A 20,105-nucleotide genomic window follows, 5' to 3' on the forward strand; every position below is an offset into this window, starting at 1 on the left:
GACTATTTGGCTACATCCCTTCTGACATCTTCTTCTCACACATCTTCCCTCCTCACCTGTTTCTTTTGCTTTTTCTTTATGAGCCCAAATTTCAGTGTATTAAAACATTACCCTGTCCTTATTTCAGTCCCTCAAAAAGGTCACAAATTACTTATTACTCCTTTACTCTTCAACTCAAGAATCAAGTAACTGGAATTAGTTCACATTGTGCAGTGCAATTCAGTTCCAGACACAGTATCTGCATCACTGAATTATATCTTGTCTTAAAGGTTATTGGAGCCTAAGTAACCCAGCATCAACTCTCCTTTCACTTACCACTTTTTTCACTGCCCATTTCAATGGCAAATCTTTTTGCCTGTAAAGCCTGTGGCCTGAAAGTAATTTCTGACCCTGTGTTTTATTCTGAAGACTGTATTAATCTGACTGTAAGGCTGTCAGACTTCCATTTTGCAAATCTCTCCAAGTTACCACCCATACTGTCCCATCAGGACACAGAGATTCTCATAAAGGCTTTCATCATATCCCAGCAGGACAATTGCAGTTCATTGCTTGCTGCTTTTTCTATTACCTCTTATAAACTTTTCAAGTTCAAGTAGTATTCTGTCACTGTATCGCTCAACTGGACTGACATCTGGACAGATTTTCCAGCACAGAGACCAATCCAATGTCCCTTGAAGAAGCAGTTCAAGGTGTCTCACTTTAAGATCCATCTCAATTGCACTTTGAAGAAAGTGCACAACATGCTCTCTACACTGTATGTTCCTTGTCTTGTTTCTTGCTGTAGTTCTCAGAAATGTAAGCCCACACAGGAGCTTTTGACATCCTGAAATCCCATCACTGAGGGATCAAGATGCCCCCTAATTCAGGTGAAATAGCAGTCAAGTACCTATTACATCTTCTCATCTTTTTTCTTAAGTGACAAGCAGGTAAGAACAATCAGTGTCAAGAGCAAACAGAAAAACTCCCCTGACAGTGTGTCTATAGTTAGTAGGAGTTAAAACCATTCCTTATTCCACACTCCATGAATCACTGTAATTTTTTTAACTTATTTTTAAACTAACTGTTCCATTTTTACAATTTTTTAGGCAAGTACATTAGAAATAATCAGCATAACCTGTGCTTTCATCTCACAGCACTCAATCAACTGCTGCCACAGGACAAACACTCCCTGGATAGCAGAACACACAAAAACCCCAACAAAAGGTCCAGAATTATGGACACTTTGACAACAGTAGCACTGGACCTTCACTAAATGGCCAGTAGGTCTGAATGATACAGCTGGGAGTGTTACACATCACAGACTATCATATATTTTAATACACCCTCTGGGGTGACTGGACAGAGTCCTGGGCAGCCTGGTCAAGCTGATCCTGCTTGAGCAGGGAAGTGGGACTAGATGATCTCAAGAGGTCTCTTCCACTCCAAGCAATTCTGTAAGCTGAAATACAGTTAGAAATTATCCTCTCTCCTGTAATTCTTACAGCATTATTTTTTTTTAAAATGTAAATGCGCTGTTTGAAAGGTGGGAGTGACTCCACTAAATAGTAGGTGCACATTTCAATGTCTGTTTTTGCTGGAGATGAACTGATTTTCCAAGCCTTTCTGAAAACTCATCCACCAATAGATTCGGTGGAAGCATTGTAAGTCATGGCACCTATGGAAAAGGACTTAGGGCAAAAACTGATGGCTCAATCTTGAGACCAAAGAGCACTACGAGATTCCTGTGTAATAGAATTAAGAAGGAAAATGGTAAGTCTAATAAAATACCACTGAACTTCTGACCACTGCTGCAATGCCAGCAAGAACCTTTCTGCTTCAGCACAGGGGAGCAGGGGCTTTGTCCCATGCTATGTGTAGTGGTGCAGGATGAAGCATCAGCCACCACTTCCCCAAGGAGGCAAGAACTGCAAGCACACAGGTTTCTGCTAAGCTCTGTTTCCCTATGCCTGTCAGCATCTCTGTGCTGGAAGAAAAAGCATTAGAGGGTCACAGAAGACCATTGGTTCCAAGGAGTAAAGAGCAAATGGGGACAGTACTAAATACCTGGCAATCACTGGGCAAACTTTGCAGAAAACATCAATTTTGAGGGCAGGACTGTTACAAAACATGATCAAGACCATTTGGTAAGCCAGGCTTACTTGAGTTTAATGCTTTTTAAAAACAGTAACACGCTAAGTTAAGCACTCAGAGACAGGTAAAAACTTGCAAAAAGTAAAAAAGAGGCTACTCTTTCAGAATGGGCCCTGTAATCTGAATTACACCACCCTGAACAGAAATTAAGGCTATGGCACAGCAGACTGCAGTTACATTGACCTGCCTGTGCCAGTTCAGCCTGGGCAAGGCCAGCAACACATACAAAGCAAATGTGTAAGGTCATAACCAAAAAACAGGTCCTTAAAAAGTTTCATATTTCTTTTCTTACAATATAAAACCCTCTGTGTATATATGAGGGTAAACACACATGCACTTTTAATAACTTTCATACTTGTTTAGAATTACTTATCCCTAACCTTTGCACACCTTCCTACAAAGAGAAATACTGAATCTTGGTTTCTTTACAAAACGAAATTCTGCCTTTTCCAAAAGAAGTTTCTTCTGGATAAGGAGTGCAAAGCCAGGCTCTGTTTTACAGCACAGAAGGATTTGGAGAGTGAATTTCTCTCAGGGCTCCTTTCTTTTCAGACCTTATTTAGGCCTCTTTTCTTTTCCTACAGCATTTCTCTAAAGTGCCAAACCCTACAAGCTGTCACCAAAAAAAATTTACAAAAACTACTCAGTCATTATTCGTGAACTTCTCAAGGGCAACTGGAAGCGAGAATGTGCCTGTCCTTAGAGCTGCTCTTAGGTGGTGGTTCCCTGCAATTTCTTTCAGCTTTTACGCTGAGATAGCAGAGGAGATACCTTCCTAAATGCAACAGTTTACTTTAGAAAACTTTTAATTCTTACAGCAATTTAATAAGCTCTGTTACAAATATTGCAAAAAAAGTTACATGTGTCAAAACAGTTACACTGAGCACTTTGAGCACCTCTGCTCAAGATGCCTTTTCATTAGCATTTTGCAGCTGACCTACATAAAATAATTGTTTTCCTTGGACATGCCCCCTTCAGCTTCTCCTTGCATTAAGTATGATCTACGATGTTGTAAAAGAGGTTTCTTTTCTTTGTTAGAACTGACCATCCTGAAAGTTCTAGATCACTTTAAAAAACAAAGAAAAAAAATTAGTCCATAACACAAACTTGAGTGAGGCACTGTACACACTGATAGTGTTTGTGTTGCAACTTCAAAAGCACCTTTTCTTTGGAAAGTTCCATGAGAAATGAGTTGTGTCCAGCTGTTTTATTTTCTACATGTTTTGTAGTGACCCAGAGATCAGGAGATGGCTGAAATAGAAGAATGGGCCTGGTACAACAGCACTCAGAGAGGAAGAACAGCTCGTTCTGAAGGCCTCAGATGCACAACTGTGCTGCAATGACAAGCAATGTCAGTAAAAGCTGAGTTTCTTCAATGTCCTACATGCAAGAACCAAATCTTACAGATCAAAACAATGCAGCCATTTCATTCAAATGTTTTTATCATCATTAATACAAAAAATATGGACTCCCTAACCTGTGAACAAATTTGTATGCATCTCCACTGCTAAAACTCAAATCAAAACAAAGCAAAGTCCAAACAATACCTTATTGCACATCTAAAGGTCAGTGCCCTTAGCAGCCAACAGACAAGGTATGGAAGTGTGGTAAGGCCTGCCAAATAGTTGAATGAAAACTTTGGATTTGGATTTGTTTGACTGAAATCAAAACTCAATTTGGAACAAAATGTAAATGTTCAGCTCCATGTACAAAAGCTGGAGCCTTCACATCGCACAAGAGACCCAAGCCATATGTACTTAATCATTTATGGATCTTGATTAAACTTGTAAGCATGTATCTGAAGAAACATTTTAGAACTTGATATGTGATATTTTAAGATACACAAAGCATAGAGCAAGTAACACAGGACAGGTTACGGGGCGTATTTGCAAGGAGCTAAACAATTGTTAAAAGCCTTCACGTTCACAAGATCCCTAAAAATGCTTTTTGATGCAGACTGAGATGAGTCCTGAGTTCTGATCCAGAGATCTATTAATTATATTGTTAAGCATTATGAACCATCTTAAATCACAACAATTATTCTGTAGAGACTGACTTCACCACCATAAAGCTGTAGCTTCAATTTTAAAAATAAAAAACTCATTCACTTAATCTCCACCTCTTTTATGGAAAAGATAATCCAAAACACCAACATTGAATTTTTGTTTTAAAACTGAAAGACATCAAGCATGACAACATGTATTACAATTATTTTCAAGTCAGTAAAACATCACTCTGTGACTGAATATATTGATCTTCAGCCTGAAGCCATTTTTCATAACTTTTCAGGGGGCAAAATGTGTGCACAATTCCTTACTCCAGGCCTTCAAGTTTAGCCATCCTTCAGTTTGCTGCTATAACACTGTACATGCATTCATGTTACAGGGCTGCAGAAACTACATGTCTGTGTCAACAGATGTGTTTCTTGGAAGAAAGCTACAGAAATCAAGTTTATTCAAATGTTTGCCAGCTACCATATGCTGCAATACTACTTTAAATGCAACATAAGGCTTTGGGAACATACTTTTACTGCTATCTACACTTTGTTATTTACTTTCCATTTAGACTAAATACCAGAGACGGGGCACACTAAGGGGTGCAGTGTCCTCTTTGTGAAAACATTCTACCCGTTGTAGTATTTAGAAAGAAAAAAATATACAGAGCCCTGAACTACTCTTCATCACTTTCAGCGGCTGCACTTTCATAAAGAGGCTCTGGGAAAGATATTTTTACATATGGCATTAATTCTGGGAACTTTTAATAATGGCCAAATATAATTAAAAATTATGCAAAAATTCCTGCCATGAAGAGAGCAGTACAGAAACTACTCTGTTTGAAGAAAAAGCAATCATTTGCTCATATTCTGAGCCCAGAAAAAAACAAAACACACGTGGTACGTTTTTGATATTTGAACTACACCAGGCCTAATTCTGCTCCTACGCAAAGCGAGTGGCAAAGCTCCAGAATGCAGCAGGATTGAGCCCCTGATGTTGTCACAAGCATTCAAATAAACAAACAGGGCCGTAACACATTCTAAGCTTCCACTGTGTTCCTCTAAATGAACCCAGACAGAAAAAGAAAAGCATATTTCATTGCATTTCTGCAATACAAGGATAACAACAACACACAATTTTATATTATACAGAATTTACCCTCTTAAATTATAATCCAAATGACCAAAGAGAAACAGTTTAAAGACTCAAGAAAGTTTTTATGCACAAGTTTAGAGGCACATTTCTACCAAATCTGATAGGGTTGTCTGATCTCTCTGAGCTCCTAACATCATTTTTTCCCTCTGGACTTTCATAAAGTGTATGATACAGGGTTGTTTCCACATGACCCAAACGTGGGTATCTCCTATAGCCAGCTAAATCCCCAGGCTCTGAGAAGAGCTGTCAATGTTCTGAATCATCCTCAGGGGAACACAAGCTAAGTCTCTGCTCTCAGTCTCTTCAGCAACTCTATAAGGAACAGCAGAATATGTAACTCGCTGAAGTAATTCAGCATTAACAGTAAAATGGCCTAAAGATGGCATCTGGTTTTTAACCAGTGTGAGAAGTTTTGTGTTGCCTGCATCTTCATTTTCTGTTACCTGTGATTTCTTTTCATTAACAATATGACTACTGATAAGCCAAAAGCTGAGTGCATCTCTTGGATCTTAACTAAGTCTGAAAGCTTGGGCCAAGATCCAGCAAGGCCCTTAAGCACTTGCATAATTTCAGGCATAATGACATCTCAGGTTTGAATTTAAAGGCATGTCAAAGCCCATCACTGGACGACAGCCAGAGAACTCAGCACCTTCCAAAAGAAATCCCTGAAGTTCAAATTTAATGTTATCCATGAAATATTTTCCTTCTTGGACTACATATTTTAAATATGTCTTAAATGGCTGTAGGAAGCATTTCCAACTCCACTACACTTTTACTGTTTATGTCAAGTCCACCTTTATGAACACCATCCCACAGAAAAGTCAGGTCTGTTGTACTTATGATACACCTGCATATACTTGACAGTATGCCCAGGTGGCTTCTGCCACTCTGGAAAGGCACCAAACCCCACACCCCGCAGCTCAGGAGTGAATGATACGTGTGTGCCGCTTCCGACCCCGACAGAGTTATCAATCCAGCCCTGATGAAGCCAATCTCACCAGTGACATGGCACACACTCCCACAACATGAAGAGGAACTCCACTGACAAAAATGAACCCCTAAATTCCTTGTGCTCATGTTTATAGTGTTTATAATGTTACACTAACACTTCTAAGACACACAAAAAGCAATTTGAGTGCCAAAGCTGTCCAAGGTCAGCTGCTACCCTCTCAAAGAATGTCTGAACAAATACATAAAAATACTCATGCCACAAATTTGATGGAGTTTGCTGCACAGCGAAAGCAGCAGGTTTTTCAGCAGAGAAAGTCCTTTCACTGTGCATGTATTTGATGCTATTGACCTACACAGAAGTCTTTTAGATCTTCATTAACAATCATATTACCAGTCAGCATTTACTGACGTAATGCCAAACAGGCTAATTGTATCATAAATATGGACCAAAATATGGGAAAACTGCTTAAAACAGACAGAACCAGACACAGAACTACACAATTTGTCTTTGTATCTATGAAACTGGCTCTTTGTTCCAACCACCTGCAACATTTTAACTATTTTCTCAATCAGAATATCAAAATAACCCCGTGTGTTTGGCTGCCTCAGCATTGTTTTATTCAAGTCAGTTCTAAGCTACATGTGCAGCAAAGGCTGAACATCTTTGCTCTGACATATGTGCCACAAGCACTCTGTGATTGTTATGTTAGTTGATGCTTGCAGAGAAAAGCATCGGGTGACAGCAGCACTAAATGACTTCCATAACTGTGAGCTTGTGGCATGGCATAACCTCGACGTCAAACCACAGCCAGGCAGACGGAGAATGTGCCTGCCACAGAACTGTATCACTTCACATTACGTTTCTATCCAGAAATGGTGCTTTCAAAACAATCTGCCTCTCCTGCTTCTCCCAGAAATGGGATAGTTTAAGAGACTATTTCTCTTGAGTGATTTCCCTTTTTTCCCCCACTCCATGCAGAGAGGCTTTGGTTTGGTTGTTTTGTTTCCTCCCTCCTTTCTTTTCTTTCTAATAAACACACGGTTTTACTCTACAAGGCATGAATCTTGTCAATTCACTGGCTAACATCCATTCACATCAGAAGCCCACCAGGGAGTGTCCCAAATCCACTTAACTTTCCAAAGCTAGATACAAAATATGGACCTCTTACTTAGCTGACAGCTGTGTAAAATCATATGCAGCCAGACAACTCCCCAATGACCACACAGGTGCATGTGCTGAACAAGGCAAGTTATTCTGACTAAGACCAACATTAGTTTATACTTGAAAAGCTATCTTCAGAAAAAGTTTTTCTGATGGCATAATGTGATTCTGGGTCCAAAAACTATCACACCCTTTTTAGAGGAGGGGAACATATTAGCTCAGCTAGGTAGAGAGGCTGCAGGAAATCTCTGTGAAAGGAGCCAAATCTCAGAGGATTTCTAGGAAGATACGACTATGATTTGGCCTCAACATGCCAAGTGAGCATTAGCCAGAATTACTACAGCTCATTAATGTCTATTTTCTCTTTTATTGATGACTATAGCATCAAACAGATGTTCTAAGTAAAAAAACTGCGTGTGGACAAGGTACATAAGTTACCACCTCAGTTGTGCTCAGTAACATGCATGGGATTTCAGGACAGCTTGCTTTGGCTCAAATGGCTCTGTGTCACCACTTTCTCTCTCCACCCACCACAAGGCAGAAGCCCTGAGGGGCAGGATGAAAGCTGTCAGCAGGATTCAGCCTAGAAACTTGTCCTAATGGCATAGAATCAAACTGGTCTCAGATCAGGAAACACAAAAGTAGCACTGAACAATCTTCTGACCTTGCACTTTACATCTCCTCACCAGACTGAAGGCTCAAAGACTTCATCCATGAAGAACAAGCAGTAATTTCTTGAAATTTCAAGTCTTTGCAGTACTATTCAGTGTATTCTTGCCTATAAGCCTTTATTCTCTTCAACCTTAGGATTTTTAACCTAATTTTCTATTCCTCTTAGTCCTCTCCAGCAGTGAGATCCCAAGAATCAGAACAGAGCTCCTTATCAATCTTTGGAAAAATTCCCCATTGGTTTGAACTACTTTTATAACATCTGACTGGACAACTGAAAAGACTTCACACAGTGCCAACACAGCAATTTTATCTGCTGTAGAGAGTGCAGGAAATACCTGCTTCATCCTACCATCTGTTCTAGCACAGAACAAAAAGGTTTGGTCTCCTAAGAGCTGCTGTTCTGTGTCATCCACCTGTGTGCCCACATAGAAAAGCCAACCATTACTGCTCCAGGTACAGCACTGACAACAGTGATCATCTGACACAGTCATTGAAGAAATTCCATGTGCTAAGCACATCCTCTACATGCAAGCCCCAAATCAGACTATTAATGTCTATTCTATGTAACACAACCTATTGTATGAACTTCCACCTATCAAGCCCCATTGATCTAAAAAGTGAAAATTTCTTTTTTATTTTTACAAAACTCAACAGGATTCCTACTAAACATTGTTCGCTATATTGCTCGCAAATGAATCACTGAATTGGTTTAATAACCCTGAAAAAAAACCATACACCAGACAAGACAGTTGGTATAACTGTGTATTCATTTGAAAACAACTGTGATTATCACTATGGATATGCAACTAAAAAAACTAAAATTTATAACAGTAAATGTACAAAAAATGTCAACGTAGAAAATGGAAAGAAGAATTGAATAAGGTCTGCCAAAACAAAACACACCAAAGACAGAGGTGAGATGCTGCTTATTGTTGATATGCAAATGTATCAGATAACAAGAGCTTTTCTGATGACTTTGAGTAAATGCACTTATCAATAACTTCCATTTGCCACCTCTGGCAATGAAGTGTTTTTGTTGCAAGAAAATAAACAATTGCATCTGTGTTTCATCCTGGCCTCTATCCTTATAAAGTTCACATACTTCTAAAAATACTGCTTAAAATTTATTTTCAGCCTTGAGACTAACAAAAGCAAGCACAACTAATTCAACTGTAGAATACAACAGGTAATGGCCCAAAGACTCTCCTGCTGGAGCAGGGGGTTTGCCCCAGGAAAAGAAAAGGATGTTGGGTAACCTACTGTGAACTGAAGAAGTAACCATTATAATCACACCAATCAACATGGGTGAGATACAAAAGTAACTGAAGGTGGTAAGACTGAATATCAGGTTTTACATCAAATCTAAAGCTGGCTTTCTTACTAAAAATGTCATTTAGGAAATTTACTATTTTAATTAGTGCTTTTCCATGGCCAGTATCTCCACAATTTTCTTAAACTGAAGTCTTCCTTTCAAGAAAAACATCCTCATGTTGCATTCTACAAGAACATTAATGCTATTTTACCTTACTCATAGACAGCAATAAAATATTACTGTTTATATATTTTATTTCGTATTACTATCTAAGTATTTTAAAGTTACCATTAAGCAAGTAGGAACAGGATTTTTCCCCCGATCTAGGCACATACCTCTTTCACACTGAGGTCCAGTAAAGCCATACGTGCAGGCACATCGGTTTGGAGCCACACATCTCCCACCATTGAGACATCCATTTTCACAGACAGCTGTATCAGAGAGAAGGCAAAAGTAATCTTTGTTGAGCTACTGCCAGAAAGACATAAAGGTATGTACTAAACCAGCTTCAGTAAACTGGCAAAAATGGTAAACATAACAGGATAGGAAACTTCTTTCCTAGAACCTACTTAAAATCTTTTCCTATTTCCTGGCCTCACTAGTATCATAAACTCATCTTTCCAAGGGAACATAACATAAACATGTCAATAACCATAGCTTTTCTGACCTCTCAAAGCCTTTCTCTTTGGGATGGCTAGCCAATCCCATAACCTCAAAATAACATCTTTTTCAAACTTTCAACAAATAAACACTGGCAGAGATTACAGACAGAAGGTGCAGAAAAAAATCTCATCTCTAAATCTTCAAATGTATCTGTTCCTCTACCATAATAATCCAGTATTAAAAGGCAGTTTGCTGATGTTAAATAATTCATACTATTAACCAGGATAGCAAAATGTAACCAATATCTATTCTGACCATGTTAATTCAAAATAATCTTCCCTTGTATGATGTTGTTACTAGGTTCAGAACCCAATTTTCCTCATAATAAACTCCAAAAGCAGCTGCTCTTGCAAATAATCAGAAAATACAACACGCACATGAAAAAGGAGTCTTTTAAATACCATTTGATGATTACTGAGTAATGCTATTCTTTGCTCCATTTCACATTCACTTCAGTAGAAAGAAGATTTCCATTTATCCTCTTTTATCCAATTGATATTTCACAGAGAAGGTAGAAATACAATTCTTAATCCTTTCACCATGTGATCCTCCTTCAGATTATTAGGGTAAATTCCTGATCCCAATGAAGTTCATGTAAAGTGGGCCATTGATTTTGACAGAGCACAAAAGGTTTTCATTAAATGAGCTAAACACATTTTCTCTGTCAGACCAATAGTTCACTAGATAGCAATGTGGTAGCCTCAGTTAAAAGCAATGTCTACATCCTTATGTGAGTTACTTCACAGCATTCCTGCCAAGAAGAGCAAGAGACCACCAGAGTCAGATTGAGAAATTTCAAGCAGCAGATCCAAGAATGCTTTTGGCTAAGGATTGATGAGGAAATAAAAAAAAAATCTGTCAATAAACTCTAATAAGACAACATCAAAATGAGCAAATGTTTTAAGGCACACTATCCAAGTTTGATGCAAACAATGAAATGAAAACAAAGCTTTGTATGAAAAACCTTAATTTTGCCTATAAAATGAAAACTGAATCCCATGTAAACTCAAGATATATGGCCTATAGCTCTAGTGAGTGAAAAGTCCTGGAGGTCAGTGGGAATAATGGTACTGTGAGAACTACAGCATCACGTTATATCCAATTATTATGAACTCACATGATGTTTATTTTAATAGTCCTGATCAGAAAGAATTCACTCAGCATTCATTACAAAGCCATGTGTTTTTCTGTAAAATTCTACTACACGTGATCAAAAACAAGCTCCAGAACAGCTGAAATTCAGTGCTAAGGGGTGTCCAACCCACACATCATGGAATTCCTTAACTGTACCCAGCACCTACACCCACAGAAGTGCACTTACGCTGTCCACAGTGTGTTCCTGTGTATCCCTTCTGACAGAGGCAATGGTCGTCACTGCAGCTCCCTCCATTCATGCACCGGATGTTACAGTGTTGGACTTGAAAAGAAAAAAGATTTTCCTCAGATAAACCAGTCAGAAACACTTCACTCTCTGCTAAAGGACTTTATTTTTTTGGAGGGGGGCATTGAATCTGTGAACTAGAAAGCATTAAGAGTCAAGGATGCACATTTTAGGACAGATACTTAAAATGACACTACAGAACACAATAGATTTACAGTTCCTAAGGAATATAGGGCATGGTACCAGAATTTGATGTCCCTCTCATTCGCTGAAATAAAAGGCATTTTATATAAGCATAAATGCACAGAATTTGCTTCCTAGTTTGCAATGAGGAGAGAAAGCCATCAAAAAGGGGAAAGTACTAAACTTCTGGCAGACACCACCAAGAGGAAAGGGAGTCTTATCATCTGGGACATGGGGGAGGGAAGTATTAAAGGGAAGCACATAAGGAAGCTCCTGAAGACAGCTCCCTTTGGCCAACACATGAAATACCAGAAGCTGATCTGGCCAGGTAGGACTTCTTGCATAAAAAGGCAAAAAATAACAGAGCAATTTCTTGCTGTGTGTCATCTGTGGGCTCAGCCCAGCAGCAGAGCTGCTGCCAGCTGCTGTGCTTGGGAGCTGCAGAGCTCCCAGACAGCACTTCCCCAGAGCCAATGACCTTCTTCCCCTGCAAGGGGCAGAGCAGGGGAGAGCAGCAAACTCTCCTCAGCTGCCGCCCCACCATTTGTAATGGTTAACAGGCAGCTTAAGCCTATGCCAATAAAGCCAATGTCTGTGCTGTGTTTCTCTAGTAATAAGGGAAAACATATTTTTTAACTAGATGTTAGGAGCAACTAAAAGTATGTCAGACTCTTCATCAGGCACAGAGAAGTGGGCAGGCCTCCCGACACAGTGAAGTCCTCACAGGTCCTGCTGTCCAACATAGCTGTGAACTGGGGCCTGCACTCCAGTAAGCAGCTGGGAAATGGTTTTCTTCTTAACAGGAACCACATGAAAGGCTCCTCCCCAGAAAGGATTACAGTTTGATCAGCACTTCAGTGGACTGTGATGCAGCACTGGGTACCTACAACATGCTGTCTGAAATGCTGAAAAATAGAAATTGCATCCCCATCAGGGCCTGTTGCTAACAGGTGTCATGCCAACCATGGAATTTTTCCTCTTGCACAAAGCCCTTAGGCATCATTTGGCTTTTTAAAATTCAGAAGTACGTGAATGGAATTTTATTTTTAAGTAGAAATAATGATTTTAACTGTATTGCCTTCTATAGCAACACGAACCCATAGAACAGAAGTTAAACATGCAACTGGAGAAAGGATTTAAATCAATCTAGCATTTAAAACACTGGCACTCTTAATTGTTCAATTACAAAAGTAAGAACTGTGTATCACATTTCTCATGTGTCTAATAGTTATGATACATCTTTATTCTACATTGCATATACTTTAGTACTTCAGGCAACAAAAATGTACTAACATTTCTCAATTAAAATTGTCTGCAAATATAGAGTGAATATCTGGTGAAGATTTTTGGACTATGTCCTAAGTAGGTCAGAAAAAGGTGTATAGTTATTTTAAAGTTGTAGTTCAACTTAGCTTTACACAATCTCAGAGAAACAGAGGGGATTACAAAAAGCATAGGAAATGATATCATCTGTCAAGCAGGGAAGGAACTTAAAAACCACAAACTGATTTCAATTAGAGCAAGCTATGCCAAGAGCTAATTTCCATTCCCACATGAAGACCAAAGCCATTTAAATAGTTTGCACTACATTTGAGATAAAAAGGTTAACAGTAGCTTGTATGATGATTTTCATATTATTTGTTCAAGTAAAACAAAAATATATTTCCTCATTTTGGGATAAGGAGTGGTTCTACATATAACACACACACACACATGAAGTTTCCATAATTTGTCCTACTGCCTCTTAAAAGAACTTTTCCAAGGTAAAATATTTCTTCCTCCTTTTTAAACCAAAATCATTATGGAGGATTGCTGGGACACCCACTCATCTTTATTAAAATGAGACATTTACATCAGTGAGCTTTCTCCCTTATTACCCGGCAAGAAAATAGGCGACATACAGTTGGTAAATTACTTATTTTCTGTCCTCTTTTGTGGGAATGTTGAAAAGAGTATTTCCAAAATTACACAGACTATGCTGAAACATTACCCTTCCAAAAGTTTATAGAAACACATTCAAAGGCTGTCTGGAGCTCAGATGATGATGTTAAGAATGCATTTTTGAAAACTAGCATATTAATGCTGAGCCAGGTTCTCTTTTCCCAGCTATATCAACAATTCCACTAATGTCAGTGCAGATATTCCGGTAAATGAAACAACCTGTTCCAAGACATCACACTGACAGAGACTCAAGGAAAAAGCACAGGAATTACCATAAGGCTGGTAAATCAGTGCATATACCTTTGCCTTATCTCAGCAATTTAATCAATTATTGTTCTTTTCCTCATCCAATTTGTAAGCAGTCTGCACTGGAAATGTCTGAAGTCAAAACAGGAATAACTGCAGGAACACAACTTTATAAACCTGCAAAAGAGCCAGAGACCAAACACATCCACGCAGGCTTTGTGTGTGGGCAGCAGTTGTGTTGTTTATCAAAGCGACACAACAAGCGGCCCACTTAAGCATAAAAATTCCTGACTTTTTCAATAAATACCCTCAAAACTGAGTAAAGGCTCCATCACCGCTGGAGCACAACCACAACCGCGCACAAACGGGCAGGGCTCACCCAGCAGGCGAAGGTGACGCACGTGCCGCGCACTCCGCGATCCCGACCCGGGCAGGGCAAGGTGCGAGGGGCTGGCTGTTCCCCAGGTGGGGCAGCAGCGCCGGCCCCGCACGGGGCAGCCACGGGCACCGCCTCTGCCACTGCCGAGGAAACGCTGCCGGCCCCGCCGTGCATGACGCAGGGCTTTGCCTGCCAGCAGCTGTAAACAAGGAATGACGGCCTCATCGCATCCCAGATGCTCAGCGTGCTTTCCCTGTGAGGAACTGACTCAGGAGAGATGGCAGCCAGCGCCAGGACGGGACACGGCCCTGCAGCCCTGCAGAGAGTGCAGAGAAAACCCGCAGCAGCCTCAAAAACTCTGGAAACCTTCAAAATTCAAGACCTTACACCACCCCTGACAGCAGCAGAATATAAGGGAAGGGGCTGAGCTCCAGGGTTCTCTGCCATTGAGTGGATACCTCCCATAGCACCCAAGGAGCGGGGTCCCCGGTTGTGCAGCCAAGGTCCAGGGTCAGCCCCCACTGCAGGTGGGTGCAAAGGAGACTCTGAGTGGGAAGTCTCTGTGGAAGAGCTCAGTCCTGGGCTGTGCCCCTGGTGCTGAGGCAGGGGAGGGAGCCGGCCCCCCTCTGCACTCAGGCAGCGTAAGGAGCTTGCTGGTGGCACAGGGACACTTGTCTCCACCAGCACCCACCGCAGCTCCCTTCCCTGCCTCTGTCACGGCTCCCCTCCGTCAGAGACAGCTCCGTCAGCAAACACCTCCTCTGTTTCAACCAGCCCAACCCACTCGGACTACACTTGCTAGAAGCAAAACCAGCAGCTGAGCTCAGAGACACACCTGACCCATAACCCTGGGGGCAGCAGGGGCTGCCTGATGTGGAAGGAGACACACTGCTCCTTATTCATTACCTGCTCCCACTGGGCAGAGCAGCAGCTCCAAGGCCGTGCCAGGATCACAGAGCAGGAATGCAGTACAGATGTGGGACACCGCCCCACGGCTGCACCTGTGCAGCAGAGGACCCACACTCCACACTAGGCAATCTTATCTCCAAGATAAGTATACCCAAAAATTCACTAATTACACAGAAATAACCACTATTTAGCCAGCAAGTTTACTGATGTCACTAAAATCCCTGCTGAGAAAACCCCCAGTTGATCTTTTCAACCACGAATCAGATTCCTGAATCTGACTCGTAACCAGAAAAGTCCCAACAACTGAGCTGCATGAGAATCAAACTTAGAGGCTTTGTTTTGCAAGAAATATTTGATATCAACAGAAAACCAGTCTATAGGAGTCACAGTTAATTTGGTTTCTGTCTGTGGGTATACCTGCTATAAAACCTGTGCCTGGTACTGATTCTTTAAGTACTAAAGACACGCGTAGCTTAAAATATCCAAAGGACACCTCAGACACATTCCATCTGTCAGAAGCTATACATTCAGTTCTGAGAAATTTTTATTTTGAATGTGAAAAACTTTTATAATTTAGATTTTTTATTATTTTAATAAAATTTTTTAAATTTGTTAAAACAGAAAATAAACTTTCATGAATGCCTATTCTGACCAAATTTTAACTGTTACCAAAGGGAGTTGACAGTAACAATTTAATGTCAGTACTTTTTATGTTTATGTTTACTTTGTTTCCCAATAGCAGATTTAAGTCATTGTGGTCTATTGTGTAAATACATATTCATGGATTTTGTCTACAGTGCCAACGAGGCAAATGACTTACACCAAGTATGCTCTGTAATTACTAATGATGTGCTGGATCACAAAAAATATTACACAAGAGTGCACAGAAGCAGAGGAGTCTTTTTTGCTTTTGGAATTGGTATGTTTTAACAAATAAAGGGGTTGTAACCCCTACACAAAATGGATCTTAATTTATTGCAGAAACTGAACAAGATACAAACCTATCTTTTTTAAGCCAACTGCCAAGTCTATTTGTAAAGTGTTAATTCTTATACTGTATACAGGAAACCAACACTTAAAAGTGGGAACACTTATGTAGCAATATAAAGAAAATAATGTCAGCACTAAATAAGATTTATGATTAATAGAATATTCATACCAAATTATCTATGTCACATAGACTTTAGAAGCTGCTTGATTAAAAACTAGTAAAATTCTGCACCCATTTATCTATGCTCCTCCAGTGAAGGCTAAAACTATGGAGAACAATGGTAGAGTATTTCAGAAAAAGGACCTCAAGAACTGTAACTTTACTCTATTTTTCTTTTTAAGTCTTGACTCATAAAATACTTCAGTGTGGCCAAAGAAAAAAATTAGCTAATAACTAAGGCCCACTTGTTTGTGTCTTTTACAAAGGTATCGAAACATGTAACAAATGCAGGGATAGATCTCTCCTTCTGTACCCTGAAGGGTACTTGGAAGAAGGTCAAACTTCCCTCCACACACATTTGTGCAGCATTTTGCATCCTTCCCTCCTTTCAGTACTCTCTGGGAACTCCAAAGCTCTATACCCTCCTCATGCTGGCCTTTCCCTAATAGACATCACAGGAGCCTGAGAAAGGGGTTGAACCACAAAGAACAATATTTACCACTTCAGTACATGCCATTCCATGACATTCTGCCGTTGTTATTGTTTTTCCACTGTTATTGGATTAAAAGGATGCTAAAACCACGAGCTGAAGTGGTCGGTTATGTGGCAAAACTCTTATCAACCAGGAAAGCAAAAAAAGGGCAAGGTAAAAAATATAGATGCAAAGCAGACCACACATCGAGTCTCAAAAGATATTCAGAACTAAAAGAATTACCATTTTGCATAGTGTTATAGAACCCAGCTGAGTGCATCCCCCACTGACTTCAGTTAATATGCTGCTCAGAGAGTTATGGGCATTTGTGGGAACCAGTTTCCCCAAAATTCTTTCCTGAAACTTCTCATATAAAAATCAAAATCTTCTACATTCTAAGAGAGAGGCACCACACTCAAATGAGAACACAGAGTAAGTATTTTACAGCTGGCATCTCAGATATGAACAGTCATTATCCCAAGAAAAATCTTACTTTATATCAAACACTCAACTCATGTTTAGCCACTGAGTTCTCTGGTTCACTGAATTAATTTAATTTTACTTATTTTTCCCTGGATCTGGGAAACCTTCTTGAGAACTTGAAATGCAAACATTTCTAGGAAAAGTCATCTCCCTGAAAAGTTCATTTTCAAAGCATCTCTTTTTTTTCTGATGAAAACCTATTCCACTTAAAAACCTTGACCAGCTCTAGTACCTACAGAAGTGTCACCTGAACAAGGTCAGGAATATTACATGCAGAAGGTATGTACTGAGCCTGGCAAGGAAATGCTGTAATACTTGTGGGCCTATGTATGTAAAACAGAGCACAGTGTCTGCCTTATAACCCTCAAAATCAGAGAATTACACAGCCTGTCAAGTTCAGCCAGTTGTCAAGAGCCACCTATCATTGCAATTTCTGTTCTGTATACACGTGCATGTCTGGTGTTCAAGAGAGAAGGCATTTTCCAGAGAGCAAGGAAGACTGGAACTGGTGTTACAAAGTGCCAAATGAAAATAGCTTCCAATAAGGCTAATTTGGTTTTGATTTGGCAAAGAAAGTGTCTCCAATAGTTAGTCTCTGAGTCATTCTTCAGTTTCATCACAGGAGGCTACACTTTCCTTCCTGTGGTAAAAGTACGTCTGGTGACTCAGAGGTTATTTGTCTTAAATATTGCCCACTGAACTATTTTACATACCTTAGTAGCTTCACAGACTTAAAAGAGCAGTATCAAAGACACAGAAGAAATACTTACTTGATTTTGAACCACAGGAGGGGGCTATCTGACCATTTGGGCATGTGCACATGTTTGGTCTAGAGCAAAATCCATCCCCACAGGAATGTCTGCAGATTGCTGTAAAGAAAACATAAATGCCTTTAAAATATGTTCCAAAAACCCCAAACACATAAAAAAACACTTGATAGAAAACTCAGAACCATAACAGAGAAATACCTACAAACTCGTTAAATTGCATACAATAGATCCCAAAACAGTTCCTCCTGTTCATCTACATCTTTATAGGGGACAGCTAAAACCCAGACCTTCATCATCTGCTATGCAAAGGTCTGGGAACAAGCCACAGGGCACATTAGATACAGGGAGATTTCCTTGGAAAGCTGCAACTGTTGTCCATTTTACCAGGCTACTCTTGGAGGAAGGATGGCACTGAGGCAGCATTACAATGCTTCCTTTATTTCTGCACCAGGCACACAACGATTCCCAGCTGACAGCACATCTCTGCAGAGTCTTATCAGCCTTAGACAAAGTGCCTTTAGGAGTTATTTCTGGTATGCTGTTCCACTAGACATGATTATGGATATAGCCTCATGATGTATGCATGTATATATATTTATATTCCTACATATATATTGCAGGGATTTGGTCCAAACAAGTAGAGAAAATGTACTTGCTAGCCCAATGCTGTTGCCTCCTTCTATTTACTTAAACAGATTAACATACTCCACAGCTACTCACTCCTGAGAGTTCACACACCTCCTGGAACTCTTCACCACAGACTTAAACAAAACATGTGGATAATATTAATGCTTTGTTAAATACTGGTATCACAAAACATGGTATATTGACTTAATATATTTTAAATGGTAAAGAAATGTACAGCTGCTACTGAAAATATACAGACACATTTTGGTTCTGGTATACAATTAAAAATACTCTGACATAGAGGGACAAAGATAAACCTCAGCCATAACACATAACTAGATTAACTTACGGACTATGCATTGGTTTCCACCAGGTAAAGTTTTCCATCCAGGGCAACAGTAGGCATTGTAACGTGATCCACACACATTTGGCCTGGGGAAAAAAAGGATGAATTCTTATTTTCACTCTAAAATAAGTTTTAAAAGATAAAAACAAAAAAAAGTAAATCACTGCAATATACATTTCAATAGTTAAATTTAGACTGTTTTGCGTTTTTAGCAGCACTGTATGCCTGTGGTTGATGGAGTTTTTAGGTAACATACACTGTTATAAATTGAAGATTAGATTACAAACACAAAATCAACAATCAATGACATCTGAACAACAGGAACAGAATGGGCAAAGCTTGTCTCATATCACTTCACATCTGAAGATGTAACCATATAGGTTTTTGAGCAAAACTCCCATTTAAATATAAAATGAGGGATCACTTCCACCATCGTTAATGAGCATAGAGGAAGTGCTCCTTGAGTGATAATTTTTAAGCTTCATGTTGCTTTCTCTTCTTTTCTCTAAAGCACTATTACTGTTCCCTCGTTTGTCCATGAGCAAAATTATGTATGCATGAGTGAAACATGCCAACCAGAACAATAGCCAAATAAAAGAGTCAAAATATGTAAATTCTGCATTAGGAAAAATTACTAACTCTGAAAAAAATCAAGGATTTGGGTGTATGTAGAGCAACAGGATCCTGCAAAATGAATATGAGGGGTCCACTGTCCTCCTTAAATGATGCATCCATAGGAATTTTTCTTTCCAACACTTTCATTTATTCTGTCAAATAACTTTATCACTAGAGCTTACAATGAAAGCTGACAGGACATGACACTATTACTATCATGACTTTATTGGTAAAAATAGAAAAACTGATTCTATGCCCTTCATAGAAAACACGTATTTTGCATCTATCTTGTCCTACTTATTTAGTGCCTCTATCCATGCAAATAAGGCTAGTAAGAATAGCTTCAAAAATGGGAACATGTGCCTTGTTTTGTTTGATGTTTAATAATCTGTGGTAGCTTAATCTGTGAGCAATTACTCAATAGATTAATGCAGCTAGTGCTAGTTACAAACTTCCTAGAAACTGCTTTATTAAAATATTACATACAGATTAGAGATAGATTGAAGTGTTTGCTGTTTTGGGAAGGGTTTTCCATTATTATTTGGTCCTTGGTCTTTCAGAAGG

General features: G+C 39.5%; 1 protein-coding gene across 2 annotated transcripts in view; it reads right to left on the reverse strand.

Moving 5' to 3' along the window:
* The window catches only part of FBN1 (fibrillin 1), a 145,277-nt gene that overhangs the window by 112,902 nt on the left and 12,270 nt on the right, over positions 1 to 20,105 (reverse strand). For both annotated transcript variants that reach the window (XM_071568892.1, XM_071568893.1), the window contains exons 2-5: positions 18,930 to 19,012; positions 17,954 to 18,052; positions 11,361 to 11,456; positions 9,712 to 9,807 (exon numbers count right to left, since the gene is read on the reverse strand). In XM_071568892.1, coding sequence (XP_071424993.1) covers positions 9,712 to 9,807; positions 11,361 to 11,456; positions 17,954 to 18,052; positions 18,930 to 19,012 — 374 coding nt within the window. The remainder of the gene's footprint in view (positions 1 to 9,711; positions 9,808 to 11,360; positions 11,457 to 17,953; positions 18,053 to 18,929; positions 19,013 to 20,105) is intronic.

Source organism: Pithys albifrons, chromosome 13, assembly GCF_047495875.1.
Source record: "Pithys albifrons albifrons isolate INPA30051 chromosome 13, PitAlb_v1, whole genome shotgun sequence".
Classification (NCBI taxonomy): Eukaryota; Metazoa; Chordata; class Aves; order Passeriformes; family Thamnophilidae; genus Pithys; species Pithys albifrons.